Source organism: Bemisia tabaci, chromosome 6, assembly GCF_918797505.1.
Source record: "Bemisia tabaci chromosome 6, PGI_BMITA_v3".
Classification (NCBI taxonomy): domain Eukaryota; kingdom Metazoa; phylum Arthropoda; class Insecta; order Hemiptera; family Aleyrodidae; genus Bemisia; species Bemisia tabaci.
The window spans coordinates 3,169,527-3,190,904 of NC_092798.1; the positions used below are offsets into that span (position 1 = coordinate 3,169,527).

Sequence of the window (21,378 nt, forward strand, 5' to 3'; positions counted from 1 at the left end):
AGGGTAACCGATCTTTCATATCGACGAAGCCCAGCTATCTACTATAAGTAGTTATATCAAAGCGCCGATATAAAGGCCTAGATACACACGGCGATTAATGGCCGCGAGTGAAAGACGAAAGCCAATGGAGCGCCTTGATTTCGATAAACGTCGATGTATCGAAATCAAGGCTCTCCATTGGCTTTCGTCTTTCACTCGCGGCCATTAATCGCCGTGTGTATCTAGGATTCTAGGCCTTTAAAAAACGCACAGCGAGCGCCTTAAACTTCTTGTGTATGCAACACGGACATCCATTGAGTACAAATAAGTTGCATATAGAGTACCTATTTGGGAACAGTACGGACAAGTTGGAAATTTTAAGGTTAGGTCATTGAGCTTTTGCGGCCCAAAAGGGCTGCCAATCTCCAAGTTCGAATTATCCAGAGTGATGAATTATTACCGTTGTTACGATTTGCCGTTTGTGAAGCATGCATTCGACTTAGATTTTGCATTAATTATCTCATTTTTGCGGAGGAACGCTTATACATGAACATTCTTAGCCATTTCGGTTTGATTTTGGAATCTAAAAATTGGGAGTGGCATTTTTCTGAAGTATTCAGTGTTAGAGGGTTGACTGCCCTCTTGGGCCTTATCTCCATATTGGATCTCCATATTTCGACGTGTCCGTGTATACTTTCCCCATATAAGAACTCTAGCTCCCTCCCCCCCCCCCAAAAAAAAAAAACACTACGCGTTGAGATAACCTTGCAATATATTCATGCGAAAAATTATGATTTTTACTTTTGAACGATGATGGTGAATGACAAATGAAATTCAGTATGAATCAATACATTGGATTTTTCGAGGAAAAAATACCCTCACTAAAAAAGCGCTATTTCTGTGAGAATTAGTTAATTTCAATGGTATAAAGTTGAAAAGGAATCACCTCGTTAGAAAAGCCTGAGTCAAGAATTTCAACTTATCTAGTCGAGAAATCCTGAAATTTACAGGAACTATCATGAATCGAATAGATAATTTTTTCGTGGGCGCACTAGCAAATAAATCCAAGAAAAAATATAAAAACCTGTTGCAAATGGCTGCGGTCTTCATCGGTGAAACCTTGAGCGTCCCTCTGAGGCTCTTGTAATTTCTTCCCCAAGGGTAGGGAAACTGCGAGCAATAAAAATAATTCACGATTCTCATCACAAGGAATTGATAACATTCTGCCAAAGTAAATAAATCCAGGATCGTGTCATTCTATCGAAGGATTTCTCGCGGAATACTTACAGATCCATCCTCCATGACACTTTTATGGAGCTATTCTGAGATGTTGAGTCTAGACTCGAGCCGAGCGTCTAAATTCAGTGTAAAATTTAGTGATTTGAACTTAGCTTCATGTGCCATAAAAAGAATCCATAAAAGATAAACCCTCAAAAACAATGATGAAGTTTCAACGACTGCTTCGAAGTTTACGAAGAGCTGCTAGTCCCCAGAGCGCTGCACCGTAATCTCTTTCACTATCGGTCTGAAATATGACAACTGAGGATTTGTCCGTTGCCAAATCTTCGAGAGAGAGAAGAAGAGCTGTCTCATGTGCTTCTTACTCAAAACCCATGGTTTCATCGGAAAAGGTCTGAAATTCACAAAGTGCGTAAAAAGCTGAGATTTTTTTAGTTCCCCGCTTCCAAGAACGTACAACGGCAAACAAACTTTACTGAAATCTCTTAGAGCCACTTTTTCATTCACTGTCAAAGTTGATCCAACCATCCTATTGGGCCGATTTTCATGAGATTTGCGGTTATTGACAGGTTACAGACCCCAAATGAACCAGCTTTATTTCAGTCGATTTTCACGGCTTCGGCGAAAATGTTTTACGTGACGATGGCTACTTTGAATTTTACACAAGCACTGAAAAAAAAGGATCTTAAACTTGCCGCCAAGAAATATTTCTTCTTAAATCAAGAATTTTTCTGCTTAATATAAGCTACTTTTTTGCTTAACCCGAAAATTATTTTTTTTGTATCAAGGAAAAGTCAGCTTAAAGCAAGATAAAAGAAATTCTTGGCGGCAAATTAAAGAATCATCACGCATGATCCAAGCTACTTTTTTTGTGTGTGAAGTTATGGAAAACATTGACTCGTCGGTATCTTCATGAGGCACTTAGCTCAAAAAGACACAAATATCTAACGCAAATTGTGAGGTTAGGAGTCAATTTTAAACTTTCCAAATGCGCAAATCGTGATTTCAAAGCCATTTCCGAGGAAAACAACCCTTATTTTTTCTCCAGCAAAAGTTTGCAACACACCCCCATTTGGACAAGAAAGGGACTAGGAAAGAGTTAACCCTGAAATGACAACGCTATGGACGTAGAGTGCGGGGAGGGGAACCCCCCCCCCCCTCGAGGGTCCGGAGAAGAAACGAGAGCAAGAAGAAACGGCAGAAAACTTCGGAAACTTCAACCTCATTTCCTTCGTTAGTTATGCGTCGCTGCTCTGCCCTGCTTTGCAAACGCGCGTAACTGGAACAGGATCCCGTATGTATCTGCGTGGTTTTCGCTTGGGGTGACAGTGCTCCGTTCCATCTGGACGCATTTAAATCGAAAGGAACTATACCCATATTGTGACAAGAGCACCGAATGGCATGTACTCTCATGGTTCTCCGGGCTCATGTTAGACTAGATATAGTTGCTTTTGATTTAAATAGGTCCAACTATCGAGGAGGTGCTCGCTGGAACTGGAGCGAGAGACGTAGATGGGAATGCCTCGTGCCCGACGGATTGAGGGCTTTCCGACTCAACTGTTTATTTCGTCGTTTCTAAAGAACGCAACACCAATCAAAGGTTGCAAAATTTAACGGAAGAATTCGATTTTTTGCGAGAAAATGGCTTGGCAAATTTTGCTTAAAATCAGTGGCGTGGCGTGCTTTACGATGTGCCGATTGATCTGCCATTTAAACTTATGGAAAATGATCGATAAACGAGACGAGGTTCCTCTTGGTTGAAATGGATGTTTGTTATAGGCTATGGGGGAAAATATTGAACTACCTTTAGGATCTATAATTATATATGTTTGCGGTGCATGTCAGGATAACTCCAGGCTCAGTTTTGATAGAAAGTTAGCTCAGCTCTGTTTCGAGGAACTCCTTCATTTACACTCGTTCAAAAGCATTGAAACGCGACAAGCAACTATTTGAACATTCCGGAGAGCAAATTGCATACTTCCCAAATTGAAGGCGTTTTGAACGGCAACACTCGCTCAGGGCGCGCCTCTACAGTCTCGAGTATTGTTGTGCATTCAGTATTTATGGAAATTTCGAAGGGCAGTTCATTTCGTCTTGAAGCGATAACCGCAAGGGCTTCGAGCTCTAAAGGCTGATATTTGACATTAAAAAAAAAAAAAAAAAAAAAAAAAAAAAAAGAGCTGTAAACAAAGAGGACAAACGGGAAATGAAGCGATTTTTTCGTTGAAACTGTTAAAACCGGTGGTTTAGATAGAGTAAGGGGAAAGTTATGAACTAACTAATGGATAGGGTCTTTTGTGGGTTGCTGTTAGTTATTTACTTACATATACCTTCTTTGTCCATGTTAACCACCCACTTTAACCAATAGGTACGCTTCATTTTCTTTTCGTCTTCTTTGCCTATCGTTTTGTCTTTGAATTTACTTAAGCAGCCTGCTGGGCTTCTCTTGTAGAATTACTCCAAACCCAGCTTCGAAACGCTCAAGTTTAATCCGGAGTTTTCTAATAAATGGATATATCCTCCTGGAAAAGGCCCAATGTAAATACAAATTATCTGCTCCACGCTATCACATTCGATTACTCGGACGAGAACCAACCCACAAGGTCAAAAAACTAAACCAAATTAAATTAAATCAAATTGAATTACTTCGTACCAAAACATGAAAGCCGAAATTTGAATCCCTCAAAACTTCATTGAAACCCGGACCCGGCGTTGAAGTCAATGGACGACTTAATTTAATAATAAAAACTTCAAACTTTCCCTCCGCAAAAATGAATCGCGGAAAGGTTGGCTCCTTTCTGCTCGCTGCCATTATTACCTTGCTCATTGAAGCGGGGCCTTTCTTCTCTATTGAATCAGCTCTAGTTGGTTCTCGAGGGGGGGGGGGGGGGTGTTCATTAAAAAAGAGCGTCTCATTAAGATTAAAAATCCAATTTATGAAATGCGACAAACTCTGATAATAAGCAGCGTTTCCTCGGCGGAACTCGGATAAGGAAACGCAGAATGCGGAGCCGCACTCGAACTTTGTCGGCCGATGGTCGAACCTCTATCGAAAAGATCGATATGGATTCCTATCCGAGTAATGATATGTATCGATTGAGGTCGTTCGATAAACGATTCGAGGATGGAGCCGCTGCTGGCGGCCGGCGATTTTCACGGCGAGACGCGACTAGGCACTCTCGATATCACGGTTTCTAAATGGCTCGAATCAAGCGTGATGAAAATTACTGTCGAGACGCTCGCGCACAGTGGGCGGAGCATCGGACAGACGATTTTTAACTAAAATCGCAAACTTTTATGATTATTCGATTGAATTCACGATAAAAAGAACAGTCGTGTCGTCGTGGGTTATAAACGACTTAAGGCAAAACAATTGAAAACCAAGTTGATAAATCAATAGGAATGATGTCTCGAAACTTGTCAATGCTAAAAAGTATGATAAGGTGTGATTGTATTTAATAATATAGGACTTTAAAGGCAAAAATATCCGGTCGGTTACGCGTCGCCAACCCCACTTTTGAAGCAGAACAGCAGTTTGCATTAGTAAATCAGTTCTGGTTATGAATATGTGAAGTATCCCTGTTAGGTTTGTAGGCGCCAGCGCGCGATCGTGCAATGCGTGAAGTATCCCTGTTAGGTTTGTAGGCGCCAGCGCCCGATCGTGCAATGCGTGAAGTATCCCTGTTAGGTTTGTAGGCGCCAGCGCCCGATCGTGCAATGCGTGAAGTATCCCTGTTAGGTTTGTAGGCGCCAGCGCGCGTTTCGCGCTAGCAGCACGCCGCGCGCCGCTGAATTACAGGTGAGAGATTTCACGATAAAAGAAATAGTCGTGTCGCCGTGGGTTATAAACGACTCAGGGCAAAACGATTGGAAGCCAAGTCTACAAATCAACAGGAATGATGTCCCTGAACTTATGCGTGCTAAGAAGTATGGAAAGTTATGATGTATTTAATGGTATGAGACTTTAGAGGCCGAAAATGTTGATTACGCGTCGCCAACCCCGATTTTTTAGCAAAAGAGCAATTTGCGTTACTAAGTCAGTACTGATCATAAATTTTTTGGCAAAATTTGCCGAAAGGAGACTCTAATGTTCATCGAACCAAAATGTTTATTTTTAAGCGAGAAAAGTCATTAGAAAGAAGTGTCGCCACATTCGGCAACATATTTTTGCAGATGTATAAAGTGCAGTGTTTATCTCGCCAGATGAAACCGGGAGTTTCAAAACTGTCATCAAATTGTTCGCTGAAGTCTTCTCGAACAAACCATTACTATTCAGGCGGCTGTTTCTACATTGAAAACTTTAATTTTATATTAAAACCAGTGATTTTTAGGTCTGTAACACTAATTACACACTACACAGAATCCTCAATTTAATATTATCAAACTAACAGGAAGTCCCCAAAGTTTAGAAAACTTTTAAGGCAGCATTAATTCCACCTCATATCTCAAAGAATTGCCAAGTTTCATCTTTTATTTAAGATTTTCGAACGTCGGTTATGTAACCTACACAATAGGGCAGTGCCACCATGTTTGCGTGGACCTCCAGCAGTTCCGCGGGAGGTTTCTGTGATATCACTGATATCTGTGATACAATGGCTTGTTTGTCAATCACTATAACTTTGTACTGAATCAAAGTAGTTCGTGCCAAAGCTGGAAAAAGGAAGTTTAGTTCCTTTAAAATGGAGGACTGAAGCTTGTTTAAATTGGTGCACTTTTACTTTTGAGGTGTTGCACATTTTAGCTATTCCTGCTATCGTGAAATCACCCATTCAGTCAACGGATAATGGACCAGTAGACAAGGATCGAATTTCAGTCTTTTGATACATGTTTCGTCACAAGAATTTTAATCTCAATTTAATCTGAAGTGTCAGAAAATGTCAAAAAATAGTGATCATAACTTTCTTCAAAAATAAATATTTCTGAGAGGGAATTGAGAGACAATCGAATTCTCATACGGCGATTATCCTCAACATGGCACTTGAAATAATGAAAGTTGCCTCATAATCAGTGGCGTGGCATGAAGAATCGATGTTTGATATTTCTCCATTTGAAACTGTAGTAAAGAATCGATTATCAAGGCGTTCGCAACGAACACCTTTACAAAACGTGTTTCCAAAGAACACCTCAAGATCATTAGAATTATGTACAACAAACCATATGGAAGTGACTGTGAAGAAATAATGTCATCAGAGAGACTGTTTACAGTGACCTCTTTATACATCTATGAATGTATTAAATATGCAGTAGAAGGAGAAATAATAAAGCCGGCTGATCTATTTCCCACACACAACTACAACAGCAGACACTTCTTCATCCCCAACAATTCCACCAAGTACAAAATTTCTGAAAACAGTGTTAAGTTTGCTTCTATTCAGCTGTTCAATGCTCTCCCTCTAAATATTAGACTTCACTTTAAGAACTCAGAGATCAGCAAATTTTTTTCACATTTGAAATCGTTTCTTTTGGCTGAATCCTTTCAAGATCTCTCTGAGTTTTTCACCACTGCTTAACTTCCTAACTTAATGTTCTAGTATTGATAACTCACGGTATTCACTCTCTCTGTTTTCCAACTTGCTGTTATTGCAGGTTATAAATTTATTATAAGATAAATTTGTTTTAACGTCTTTTTTGTAACTAAATACCATGTTGACTAGTACAATAGCCCCATATGGTGGCTTTATGTATGTTATGTAAAAAATAAAAAAAAAATAAAATAATCGATCCTTTTCCATAGATTTAAATGGCAGATCAATCGATATACCGGAAAGAACGCCACACCACTGCTCATAATGTCCGACGTCCACCATTGACTCATTCCACTGTGCGGCGGCAAAGGGTAGAGAAATCGTGAGAGTTGTATTGAGACGCACTTGAGGCGTGCTTCATCATCTGAGGCCCGCAGCTTTCTCATGTTGCCATTTCGTGCATAATTAAGAGCATTTACCTAGTTGATATAAACTAGAATGGGAGCTTCAAGCACCTCTGCCGTGCTAAGGAAAAAAGCTATATGAACCTTCAGGTGTTGCCAATTTTCCTTTGATAAAACACAAATTTCCTGGTAAACTTATGAGTATTTTTCTTATAGTTGTTCAGATAACTTTGCGCACAATTCCACTGGAAAGTCCTGAAAATGTCAAGAGAAAATATTCCTAACTTTCCAAAATGAACATTTTATCGAAGGAAATTTAGCAACTCTCGAATGTTCATAGCGTTCATAATGTTCTTCCTTAGCACGGAACACTTGTAGCTCTAACTACGGGCTTATTTAGCCCGTAGTTAGAGCTACTACGGAGAGTTATTAGCTAACTAATTTGAAATATTTGTTTTCGCCGTTATAAATGTGCATTTACAAATAAAATAAAATAAATTATTATTATTATTATATTTGGTACCAATTCGCGTCCTGTTGTTGTGCGAAGAGGCATTCAGTCAATAAGCATCCCATTTGATCCCATTCTCGAAAATATTCATAAAATTACGTCAGTTTGAGACAAATTCGGACTTAAAATGCTCGCGCAGATACACTGAATCAAGGAAACTGAGCTTCGGAGTAATCGCACAAAATGCACCAATACGCGGCTCGCAGGTACATGCACGGCGGATTGCTGGTTGTATAGCGAGTTGGCAACATTGTTTTCCTTCCACTTAAACCTATGAAAATGTATCGATTCTTGGAGGGACCAGGGGCTCCGACAAAATCGATTATTCAGCACAGGTTTAAATGGAGAGAAAACAATGTTACCAATTTTCTGGATCTGCTGATGGTCCAGCAACGTGCCGCGAACCGTCCTCACCGGATTGGTCGAAAAGAGCTGGACAATGAAGAGAAAGGGAAAATGGGGCGATCCTATTGGTGGAAGCAGGTGGTTACAATGGGCAAATGAGAAAAGTAATCAACTAACTGACGGCAAACCATGCGAGAGATCCTAGTCCGTAATTTCCCTTACTTTACTCTATGAAGTTTTCTAGTAAAAAAAAATAATTCATCTTTCGTCCATTCGTCATTCGTAACATCCAATCATTCATTGAATGGGAGATGCAACTATTCCAACTCTCCGGAGCTCAGATTGCATAGCAGACTAATTGAAGGCGTCTAGCTCATCATAAGCACACCGCATAATTCCTACTCGGCTCTACCATTTAGCAGGAAATCAAGGAACGCTCCGAGCAACTATTTTGACTTTCCAGAGCTCAGATTGCATAGCAGGCTAACTATAGGCGTTTATAGCATCACGAGCACACCTCATATTTCCCACACGTCTCTACCATTTAATAGGAATACGTCCATTTTTGCTTGAATCAAGTCGTTTTCCCCAGTTTCTAAAAGACGGATGCAGGATGTGCACTGAAAAAAAAGATTGGTGGAATTTACCATTCCTTCACGCTGTTTTTCACACAGCGTTAATTCAGAGTCAATTCTGCCAGAGGAAAGGTAAACGTTACTACATACTGGTTCAGGTAACCATTCCTCTGGAAGTATCGACTCTGGGACAACTTGGTAGGATTTGCCATTCCTTCACGCTATTTGAAATACAGCGTAAAGGAATGGTAAATTCTACCAATCTTTTTTTCAGGGTAGGAACAGTCAAAGGAACGACAATGAATATGACCTTAGGTCCCTTAAATTTTACCAGATTTAACTTGAGTTTTTATTGAAAAAAAAAAAACCAACGAATGCTTCCTAAAAAATAATTTTTGACATTTTTCTGAGAGTTTTTGAAAAGTATTTCTTAACGATTTTTATTATTAAAGAATATTCACACGGATTTTTCCCTTCACACAAAGCATCTGGCCTCAAATTAGTGAGTTTTTTAAGGCATTTTCCAGTGTACGACATGGAAACAGCGCGCTGGGACGGCGAATCGGCCGTGCCGGGGAGTTCTTAGCTGTTCAAAGGCCCTGAATCACCCATCTTGAAGTCTCTCCACTCGAATTGGAGAGCTCCGGCTCTTGAGCGCATTCGTCGATATATTATTGGCGTAAAAAACTGAGAGGGCTTAAACGCTAACGCCGGCTCCAGCTTCGGCTTGCAACGCAAACACGCCTTTGATCTCGCCGCCAACGGCCTCTCCTTCCGTCCGATCATCCATAAACATTTTAAAGAGCCAAGACGGACAGCTACCAAGAGCTGACCATTCCCCGACAAGATTTCTCGTTTATCTTCCGTCCTCGGCTCACTCCAAATTGGAGATTAATATTGCTATCCTGTTAAAATTGGACGTATTTCTATCAAACGGAACTATGTGCATTAAGACATGGGCCCTGAGACCCATTAGAATATGTGCATAGCAGGGCTCATGTCATAATGCACATAGTTCCGTTTGATTGAAACACGTCCAATTATGAAACATCAAACTGATCTTGCCTCTCAGAGTGCTTTGTACAGTCGTTAATTCACGCTAAAATGATTTTTACATCCGGTTGGATAGACTACACGCTTATAAATCGATTATTTTCCTTTAAAGGAGGAGGCGGTGGCAGCAAAAAATTCAATGTTAAGCGTCTCGTATTTCATGCGTTCTAAATCTTTTCCAAGCTCTACTTCAGCATATTACACTGTTAGAAATATTCGCCTCTGGATTCAAGGATACGCTTTTGGAAATTTTCAAAAAGAAAACCTGTTGGGAGATAATGGGCGTTGAGGGGACGATTGTGCACGATATCATGACCAAGCAATTGGTATGGTATGGGCATGTGCAGAGAATGGCTGATACCAGGTTGCCGAAGAAGGTGTTGGAGTGGGTCACCCCAGGTAGGCGATGGAGAGGGTGTCCAGCCAAACGGTGGGTAGAGGGCATCCGTAAAGAGATGGAGAGATGCCAGCTTCCGGAGGATCTCTACCATGACAGATTCCTGTGGAGAGTAGGCGTCGCAGAGCTCCCTAGCGCGCCGTAAAAGCGGCTTATACATACATACAAAAACCTCTTGGGAAATTGAATTGTTTCCCCAGTCTAGAGATCCGTTTGGTTATAAAAGCACCTTTGATGGGTCAGTTGCGCTGGTCACAGAATCGCATTCTGATGGAAGGTTCTGGTAATTCAGTTAAAAATAATAAGATCTGTGCCAACAACAACTTTCTGCGTTCAAAATTAACCGATATAACACTCTTTGAAAAAGTCGGTCTCTGACGTCATCCACCGCGGCAATGACACCCTTGGTTTCTTCCAACTTGCTTTCATCTATCGGTGTGACGCACATTTCCACTGGTTGTCTCGCTATCATCCGAGTTTCACGTTCAGTAACCAGTGTAAATGTGCGTCACACCGACTGATGAAAGCAGGGTGGAAGAAACCACGGGTGTCACTGCCGCGGTGGATGTCGTCAGAAACCGACTTTTTCAAAGGCTGATATCTCGGTTAATATTGAATTTGCTGTTGGGATAGGTCTTATTATTTTTAGCTAATCTACGAGAACCAAACATCAAAACACGATTCTATGACCAGCGCAACTAACCCATCGCCACACTTCGTTGTCATAGGTCATTGCAGCAATGGATTGAACCGGATAAATTATGTGATCCTCTAAAAAGCCTGCAATTTTGCGTTTAGGCAATCAGCACTGCCCTGGAGCACGAATAGTTGCACGATTCTGTGACCAGTGCAACAGACTCATTGAAGCGCAGGGTGCAAAAAAGACATTTTTTGGTTGTAGTGTCTCAAAATCTCTACTAACGTTTCATCCAATATGATTAAACAAATGTATGTAATTTGTTGTAACTTACATTGAAAATCTTGCATGATTTCACAGTGTAAAAAACGTAATATTCCAGAAAATTCACCTAATAGTTTCCTCTCTAAAATAAAAACTACCAGGGGAGATTTTGAAACTTCGTAACCAAGAAATGGCTTTTCTGAATTCAACGCCTTCATTTGATTATGTACGTCTCCATATCGTGATTTGATTGAAGCATAATTTTTTCAGGGACCGGGATTCAGTCGATGAATTCGAAAATCCTAACTCCTTTTTCTAAGGAAGACTTAAATAAATCTAAAACAGCCGACGTTTTCTCAGTACGAGTAATTCGTGACGAGGGAGCGTATATTGTGGATGCTTCAGTTTTGATACAGTCCGTTTCCGCCGAACGATATTGCGACAAAATTTACTGCTTTACATTCAAAGGCTACCGTCATAGCAGAATGCAATATGCAGTGAGTTATGGCTCGAGGCGAACAGAGAGCAGATACGAAATAGCTTTCAATTTATTGGGGGAAGCAAATTAAAGCCCTGCAGGTCAAATAACAACATTTGCTCGAGTGCATCCATAACAAAACCCTTGAAATTGCAGCAGTTCCGATCGTGTTTAACATGAGATTGAGAGGATGCGTGATCCTGAAATTTCTTGAAACCACAGCAATAAACGGGAAGATTATAGGCAAGACACGTTTATGCATGCGCACTTGAGGAGGAGTGCGCTCAAAGGAGTTTTCTACATTAAAAGTTGAAACTTAAAATTTGCACGTAAGATGAAATATGTCCTTGGCTCAATGGCTTTCTGAAGTCATGTCTTGGGTTGTGCCTATCTCTTCTATTCTAGGTGCGTTTTGTGTAACTATCATAAGACTGATGTGTTCATGAAATACGCCGTATAAATCTTCAGACGTTGAGAAAATTCCTCTAATAAAAAATGCATTTTCCGGTGAATATTTTCCTTCGAATATTTCAGAGCGTTTCATTCGTAATTAGATCTATATTACCTGACAATTTCAAGAGAAAATATTCATACCACTCTTCAAAAATAATATCGGAAAAAAATTTGAGCACCCTCGAATGATCATACGATACTCTTCTTTAGCACGGCAGAATAGAGGATGATATAGTTTTTATGGGACATTTCAATCTTAAACCAACATTATTTCTGTTTAAAAAATGGAAGCTTTTCAGCAACATGTCGCTGAAAAATGCTACGTGTCTGTCGAAAATAAGATTCAGAGTCACTGCACGACATGAAGAGAAATAACACATTGAGAGCGGTCTGGGAAAAGTTACAAGAGAGTAAGGGTTGAGATTTCTTCTGGATCAATGAGTGATGCATTCCACTCCTGTATGCAATTCATTCCAATCCCGAGCCATTGAATAATCGGCGACTGCTGAACGCGACGTACTCGTGCAACCGACTTATGAGCTTTGAGGACGTGAGCTTGCAACACGGTATAAATCAACAGAAAGCACACTGGTAAAGGACTACGAAAAAAAGGGATAAAACTCACCTAATAAGTACCATTCTCCGTTCGGTATGAAGTCTGACAGGTCTCCACCCTCTTCGGATTTCAGCTGAAGGTCGAGCTAAAAATTTAGAGAAAACACATGATTAGTTATGGGTTCCATAAGTATGCCGTCTTAAAATTACCCCCGTAGGAAGTTTAACTTTTACACCTAACGATAAATGATAAGATCCGTATTTAAATAACTTCATTTAAAAAATATTGATATTCAGATCATGGATGAACATGAAAGTATAGATATTAAACAAGTACTGGCAAAATATTGGAAAAATACTAAATAAATGTTAGATGACTGTTATTCTCAGAAAAGATGGCGTTACGATAGCCAAATATTGGGACGGAGGTTGGCAAAAGTTTTTTGGAACGTATACAGACTTTACTTGCGGGAAAGAGGTAGGGGGCGAAATTTCAAAAATATTCTAGGATGATCTTAAATTAATTAAAATTGACTAAAATTGCCACCAAAAAAAGTAAACTTTCAAAAACGGGGAGCGGTGGTAAAAGTACCTCGGGCCCTTATCCATAGTGCCCTCACTTTCGGTTCATTCTCAGCGTGGACACGATTTTAAGTGATCTGCGGTGCTGCTACACAGTTTATGACTTAAAGAATCAATAATTATCGCAAAGTTCAAGTTAATGTAGGGGACTAATCCATAACATAAAGTAGCATTAATACTGAGTATAGTATGACAAGAATATGTGTGGTATCGGTAACTACTATGACGGATGTCGTCTATTGACTTATTGTGTAAGATAGGAAGAGATACCGTTATGACATCTCACTCTTACACGACCAGTCAATGAGCTTATGGAAGTTTTCGATATTACAATCAATCTTCACAAGTTTGATGTAATACCACTTGATGCTCGTACAAGGTATGGGTTACTCTTTTGCATGACTTGTACATTGCGAACTTGGACTTCATTTTGAAATTAGGAACTACAATTTCTAACTCATCCGCGAAAATTCTTAATTGCATAGAAAAAATCGCACAATCTACTTGCAAAATTTGGTGAAATTACTGCTTTTCAAAGACAAAAACCGTGTAGGAGCGAAACGTGGTGGCGGATCTGATCGCTAGATCATTTGGAATCACCTTAGGCCGATGAAAACAAGATCGATGCGCAAATATTGACCTAATATTGCCCAAATCTGTTTTATTTAACCGGGCTTAGTTCACTCTCTGGTGGTTGATATTCAAAGGTTCGCCACCTGGATGAAGAACACTAGCTTAGACCAATCACGATTTTGCTGTCCCGCTGAACCACGAAGGGCGAATTGGCCACGTTCTGGGGTCCCGGGCGCCCCCGAAACAGCACGTCTACGACCCCTTCGAGGAAGCAACCCCCTCCCCCCCAAGACCTCAAGGCCATCCGCGACCACGTGCGACAATCGCACGGGAGAAATCCCTCGAGAGCCGGCTTATAATCCCCCTAATGTTCTGCCGTGCTAAGGAAAAACGCCGTATCAAAGTCCGGACGTTGCCAACTTCTCCTCATGAAAAATACATTTTCTCCACAATGCAGCACATCGATGGTGCAACCACCAGACCACGTATCTCCATATGTTTGAAAATCTCCGCTCTCAATTTTTTTTTCTTTCCTGTTTTTCTTTTTAGGGAGAATATATGGATATCATTCCTCGAGGTTTTCACAGAGTTTTCTTCACTCAGAGAAGAAGAATCATGGAAGTTTTTAAAAATTGACGCTGAGTAGTATTCCAATTACAGACGGAAGTATGACTGGAAGTCTGCAATATTGCAGACGGAGATACGTGGTTTCGCAATCTTGCCATCAATATGTAGTTTCTTTTGCAGGGTTGCCACGTAATTTAAGAGATGGAATTTCCTGACATTTCCCTGATTTCCCTGACGCATTCTAGTGAAATTCCCTGACAATTGAAGATATGTTAGATGGCTAAAAATACATATATAGAAATCGTTTACGGGCAAAATTTGTTGTTCGAAACGTCAAACCCATTCTCGATGGCAAATCAAGGTGACTTGACAATTGAGAGGCTTGGGGAACAAGGCGCACAAGTGCAGTTTTTGACAAAATTAAGATTTTAATGATTTCACTTAGTGCATAATTTGTGATAAAAATCGCTGACAAATTCCAATTTAAAGCATCAAAAAGTCAGTTTGAACTTTCTTTTTGCCATAAGGATCCATGTAATTTCGAAACTTCAAACACATATTTGCGTGCGTTCAGCAAAAACTAAACTTATACGCCTTGGCCTCTTTCAGCCCCTCAATTCGTTTCTAAAATTTTCGTCATTTTCCCTAACATATCCAGGTTTTACCGAATTTTTAGAATTCCCTCACATTTCCTGACTGTGGCAACCCTGCTTTTGGCATGGCTCCGGCCAAATCCAAAACGAACACCATTAGCGGATCCAGCGATTGCCAACATGTTTTACTCCATTCAAACCTAAGGAAATGTATCGATTCTTGGAGGGGCCAGCTGCTCCAACAAGAATCGATTATTTAACATACGTTTAAATAGAGGAAACCCGGTGTTGCCAAATTGCTGGATGCGCCGCTGACGAGCACACCGCTTGTTTCCCCCGCAACTTGGTTCCCCTCCGGGAAAACTGGAAAAACTGTGCGCCTTGGCGAATGAATTCCTAGGGTTGGAAACTTTTTCACGGCGATCAACAAGTGTATCCTGCATCATTTTTATTATCCAGGATCCTCCTCGCTTCGGATTGTCTCTCTCCTTCCCCTCTCCCCTTCTCTCTCGTCTCGCATCGCGCATCGTGCATCGGGCGCGTTAGTCACGCTCCGACGACTCGAGTGCAAAACTTCAACAGCTACTTAATTTCGGATAAATAGACATCACCCCCCCCCCCCTTTGCCCCTCTATCTTGGCCCATGATTTATTGTTATTCATGCCCCGGCCTCACTTCTCAACTTTATCGGCCCCGAACGCCAGGCTCCTTCGATTCTCCCCGAGACCTACCCTCCCATGCTCAGGAGAATCCTCCCGTAGTTAGGAAGAACGCCGTATGAACCTCACTGGAAAAAAAACACATTGGATCTAGAGCTCAGACTCTTGAAAACATTGACAAGAATGAATATTCCTCCCTGAAATTGTCAGATATTTTAGATGAAATTGCTAACAAAATTGTCTGAAAATTTTGAAAGAAAATGTTGGCATTTTTCCAAGAAAACTCGGTTTTTAACGAAGCAAATCTGGCAACATCTAAAGACTCATACGGCGTTTTTCCTCAGCCCGGAAGACTGGTCCATTCTGGGACACTAGAAAAAAAAAACACACATCGGATCTAGAGTCCAGACTCTAGAAAACATTGACAAGAAAAAATACTCTCGATTCAATCGGATTTTTGCTTGAATCAAAACGAAATAAGCTTAAATTAAGAGGCTTGGTTCTTGATTTAAGCTTAAATCTGATTGAATCAAGAGTATTTTTTCTTGTCGGTGTTTTTAAGAGTCTGGATTCTAGATCCAATGTGTTTTTTCCCCAGTGTATTTGATGCACATAGAGGCATTTAATATTGTAACATTTAACATTTGTAACACCGATAATCCGTTTTGCATCCAACGTATGCAGCGCAAGCAGCACTTAAAGTGAACACATCAAGACTCTACTCTTGGAAGGTCGCGGTCGGACCAACATAAAGCGCCTTCAAATGCGTGTGATACTGTGCAATACAACCAAGTTGATATAGTTGTATTCTTAGGTTCGAACCTAACTCAAGTGAATCGCATTCCTAAATAAGGCATGTCATGAATTTCTGTGTTTCAAGTTACCTCGCATATTTTATGCCTTTTATATGCTTTTTTTAAGTGTTAGATACAATGTGTTTTTTTCCAGTGTACTTTAAAAATATGTCTTTTTGAAGCTGACTTTGGCCTGTGGCTCGTCAGTTGTACTAACTAGACCGTTTTTTAGTGCTTCAGGCGTAGCCAAATTTCATTTGATAAAGCGCGAATTTCCTGGTAAATTTATGAATATTTTCCTCCTAATTTTTCAGATATTTTAGTTCGCAATTTTACCGAAAGATTCTGAACATATAAAGGAAAAACATTCAAAACATTCCTAAAAAATAAACATTTTATCGAAGGAAATTTGGCAACTCTCGAATGTTCATACGGCGTTCTTCCTTAGCACGGCAGCATCTACAGTTCGATCCACGAGTGTGTTTGCGCTCTACTTTGCGATGAGGAACGACTACACAGTCAGAGAAGATAACAAATATTTTGTGTCGTGTTAATATGGGAAGTAGAACACAAAGTAATCAAACACTGGAAAAAAAAAACACATGGAATCTGGAGTCCAGACTCTTAAGCACATCGACAAGAAAAAGTACTCTTGATTCAATCAGAATCTAGCTTAAATCAAGAACCAAGCCTCTTAATTTAAGCGGATTTCGTTTTGATCCAAGCAAAAATCCAATTGAATCAAGAGTATTTTTCTTGTCAATGTTTTCAAGAGTCTGGACTCTAGATCCAATGTGTTTTTTTTCCAGTGAAAGGCACGGTTAGTATTTTATGGTTGGGCTTTCTTTGGGTTACAAATTTACAATTTTTTTAACGTCTGACGGGAGCCGCAAGGATGAAATTGGCAGTAGTCCGCCACGCTATTCACTCGCCAATCGCGACATACTGTGATACCTCGATCGCAAGGTTTAAATTTGTATGAATGGTCGAGAGAAGATTACTGAAATCTGCTCGGCAGAAATAAGTCCAGAAGGTTATGATGATCGTCTCCAATATTGGCCCATCGCGATTGGAAAGCTAGTGTTTCTGAATCGAAGTGTTATTCACAAAAAATTGGATTGCGCAAAAAATGCGAGCTCTGCAAATCCATGCAGAATGAAGAGTCCCACTCTAGATACACGCACACAATCCGGTTAAAAAAGATATGGGGGGGGGGGGCAAAAATCAAACGACACTAGGGGCAAAAACACGCCTCACCGGATCTAAATTCGAAAAGCCGGAAAGTCATGCCTAGTAATTTACAAAGGGCAAAGTCCTCGGCGTTAAGCAGATATGGGGACCAAGCAACATCAGATATTGCCAAATTTTAAGGACTTTACTTCGTGCTTTGCAGGCAATCCACTGACATTTGGAGAAAAAACATCCGCACAACCGCTTAAAGGTAGAAATTAAATCGTCCAATTAAATCTGGCAACAGCTGATGTGGCTTGGTCCCTTTTTGCTTAACGTAGTCCCTGTAGGAGTGGATTCCTCTACTTTTCTAGGTTTTCTTTGACAGATTTTAATAGAATTACGTGCTTTTTCAGCAAAAACGAGATGATAAATACAAATTTTAAGATTTTCATTCCGACTCGCACGTATATAAGAGACATGCTGCAAATACAAATATTTAAAAGTGAAACAATCAGACTGCGGAAGCATTTTCTCTGGGTCAAAATAAGACTTTTCCTCGAGTAATTTTTCGACAAAAGAAAGCCCATCAAAATTTTGAGAAAATTGTTTTTCCTAACTCTTGGTTTTGCACAATTATGAACCTAACTCAAGAGAAATGCTTCTACCCGTAATTTTAAGCGCTGTTTTCATCCAAGGTCTCAAAATTATTGTAATCTGAAGATGAGAAGAAATTAGAGGTGATCTTGCAAGATTGAGGATCAACTCTAAAACTCCATTTCAATGAGATCTCCATGTTTTAAGGCCATAAATGAATTTGGCGCCATGAATTATGGGCCCTAAATTTCTAAAATTTTGGTTCTTAAATGTTGCCTACATTCAAATAAAACAACTATTTTCTAAAAAAAATATTGGCGGTCACGGCTGTGATACTCTTCAGAAAACCCTTATAATCGAATAAAGACACCTAATGGGCCGTAAAACAATCTCTTGCAGTCCGACCAGTGGCGATTCTTTAAAAATCGGCAACACTTTTTTCCTCCATTTAAATGTATGAAAAACAATCGAATGCAGCTCGCCTCACCTAAATCGATATTTTTAATGGATTTAATTGGAGGAGAAATAGTGTTGTCAACTTGCAAAACCGCCACTGAGTCCGACGATTTAACTATGACACATTTTGTATCATGTAACATGCTATTCCGCCACTTGTTTACTACATTTTTCCGCGACTTTCCCCGGTTTCTCAGATTTTCTGACAATGGTCATTATTCTCTGGGTAGTGTACTCGGAACAATCAAATCACGAAAAAGCTCCCCCTTTCTCTCACTTGTTGCTTTTTACCGCGATTTGCGCCTGGTGCGCAATTTTGCTCACACAGAGTATCCACCGAACTACGTTGTATAGATTTCAACTTTTAACTTTTCTTGCTGTAGGTATAGCGCTCTATCCTAGGGTACGGCTGCATTTGACAAGGCATCAAGAGGGTACGGCTTTTTGCTTGGAAACCGCGTTTAACGAATTTAGCGTTGGAACTATTACATGAGAACGGAAAAAGGGAACATTTAGCAGGCCGTTTCTTTGAAAATAGTTTGCCGCTTTGATGTAAATGCTTATGAAACGTTTTTAATAAAGCGAAAAACATCAGAGGCTAAAGTCAAGAAACACGCGAAGTGTATTGAAACATTTGTACACATCTTCGGTCATGTCTTATTTTTCTAAAAGAAAACTAACAGGCATATACATCGTTGAATATTTTTATATAAATGAAGGAAATTAACAAACATTTTGGGGAAAACCTATGATTGATTTCCTTTTACCAAATTAAAACAATGAGCTCAGATATGCAAACGTACGGAGGTGCGCATTTTTTACTTTAGCCTTTGATATTATTTTTGGTCCGTAGAGACGTTTTTTGACTCTACAGATCTCTCTTTAATTTGGAATTTGTTTCTTTTTTTATTTTAAAAAAAATGTTTGCCTGAAAGAATAGTTTTTCTTCTCGATGGGGGTTTCTATGAAAAATCGTTATTATATAATTCGTCATTGAGAACGAATATACTTTTTTGTTTGGATTGAGAGAGCTTCGACTGGGTAGTTCGGAAATTCATTCAAGTCAAAAATTTACTTTTTATACCAATGAAAGTTGTTTAAAGCCTAATTTTTTTTTATCGAAATTAGAATGAATACTCTATTAAGTGAGAAAAATCACGTTTTTAAACTATTACTTCAAGTGCGCTTGCTTGATTTTACCGAGATGGGCTAAAAGTGCAACAAGCCGGAAATGTGAACACCGCGAGTTACAGTTGTAAGTGAGGAACTATTTGTGGTAAGAGAATCATTAAAAATAAAAGTAGAGGAAAATGCATGCGGTTATTTTTCCGATGCAGTGACATTATTTGTGGGATTCCGTGTGCGTGCAAAGGAAGTATGCCCGTACGCTGAGTTCGTAAAGCTCGCATTTGCTTAGTGTGGCCTGAAACAAAACTAACCCTACACCGTATTCAAATACCACAATGAACGACAATGGTGACATTAAAGATAAACGTAAAAGTGAACTATTAATACTTTCATCAAACAACAGTAAGAAAAGGAAGGAAGTGAGAAGAAAACACTCGGATAAAGTAACACTTAAATGAGGAGTAAAAATAACACTTAAAAATGAGAAAGACTTGGCATAGACGCAAAGATTGGAAAGTTCTAACATCATAAGAATCCCTTACTTGACACTGTTAATTTTTTTTTTTTTTTTTTTTTTTTTTTTGTAAATTTCTTTACTTTGAAAAAAAATTAAAACAAGAGGGTGCATAACTGTAGAAACTAAGTGATATTTTTATTCCTCGCAAATGAACACACCACAGAATGCCAGCACACATTATAGAATGAGTGATTTTCTTGCGATTATTTCTGAGTTGAGTATAAACCATCGCTGAAAAATCTCATCCTCAACAACATTTAACACTGACCGCCGGAAGGAGTCAGGGTAAAGAGGTAGCTAGCAACCATTTAAAAAATAAACTTCTACTCTTTTAAAACCAGGAATTATTCAAACACACTCTTCTTAAGGCCATGAACATTATTCAACACCTTCACTAAGAGGCCTTGAATTTGAAAAAATAATGAAACGTTGAAAGCTTTACAGTAACGGTGTATTTTACTAAAAAAAGACGACGGATACATCATTGCTTTAGATTAAAGATACCTATTTTGCAACGATGGAAGAAATGTTGCTTCGCTCCACTTTACCCCTGTCCCCTTATTCAAAAACGGAGAAGAAAGAGTGATTAAAACATTAAGATGTGAAGTAGAAGTGTGTAGAAGAAGAAGTAGAAAAACACACCAGACACACAGAGACAGCGCAAATCTAAAAACACAGAGATTCGGTGGAACATGTATTTGAAAAGGAGGATGTGATAAATTAAGGGATTGTGAAAAATTCTTTACTAAAATGATGAGATTCAAAAGGAACTGGTTCTATCTAAAAGGGAAGAAAATACAACCCCTTACTTTATGACACCCTCATAATACGGATATAAAATTTGAGAAGAAATAAAAAATTGTATCGTTAAAAGTAAAAGTGGCTTAGGTCGAATAAAACGTTTCGAAAATTCTTGAGAAAATCATCGCTTGTCACATAGTGCCAATTAAATGAATTGAACATCATGTTTTGAAAACACCTAGGAATCTGTTTAGTGTTAAAAGATGCTTCTAAAACTGTTCTTATGTTCCTAAACGTTAAGTCGCACACTGATTCCCAGAGATCGAACGACTGACGCCACTTTTACTTTTTAAGTCGATTGGATGGCTGAATGCAAGAGTACAGTCGAATGACGTAAGAAGTTAATGAGCTACCTGCAGCGCTTCAAATCACAACTCGTCTGTTGGAATATGGACAAGTAGCGTTTTATTTTTACCAGAGTTGTTATTAATATATGCATTTTTTTTTAACTTTACTTAGTTGACTTGTAACAACAGCTATTCACAAAAAGTTGAAAAAAGACAGCTCTTGAAAAAACGTATGATGTATAATTTAGGAAACCCTTCTCGCGTAATTTTCATAGTGCTTTGCAAGGGATAAGATTTAA

At 39.4% G+C, this 21,378-nt stretch overlaps 1 protein-coding gene across 1 annotated transcript in view; it reads right to left on the bottom strand.

Moving 5' to 3' along the window:
* Positions 1-21,378, bottom strand: part of nAChRalpha6 (nicotinic acetylcholine receptor alpha6) — a 546,969-nt gene that overhangs the window by 127,355 nt on the left and 398,236 nt on the right. The window contains exon 6 of the mRNA XM_072301760.1: positions 12,426-12,501. Coding sequence (XP_072157861.1) covers positions 12,426-12,501 — 76 coding nt within the window. The remainder of the gene's footprint in view (positions 1-12,425; positions 12,502-21,378) is intronic.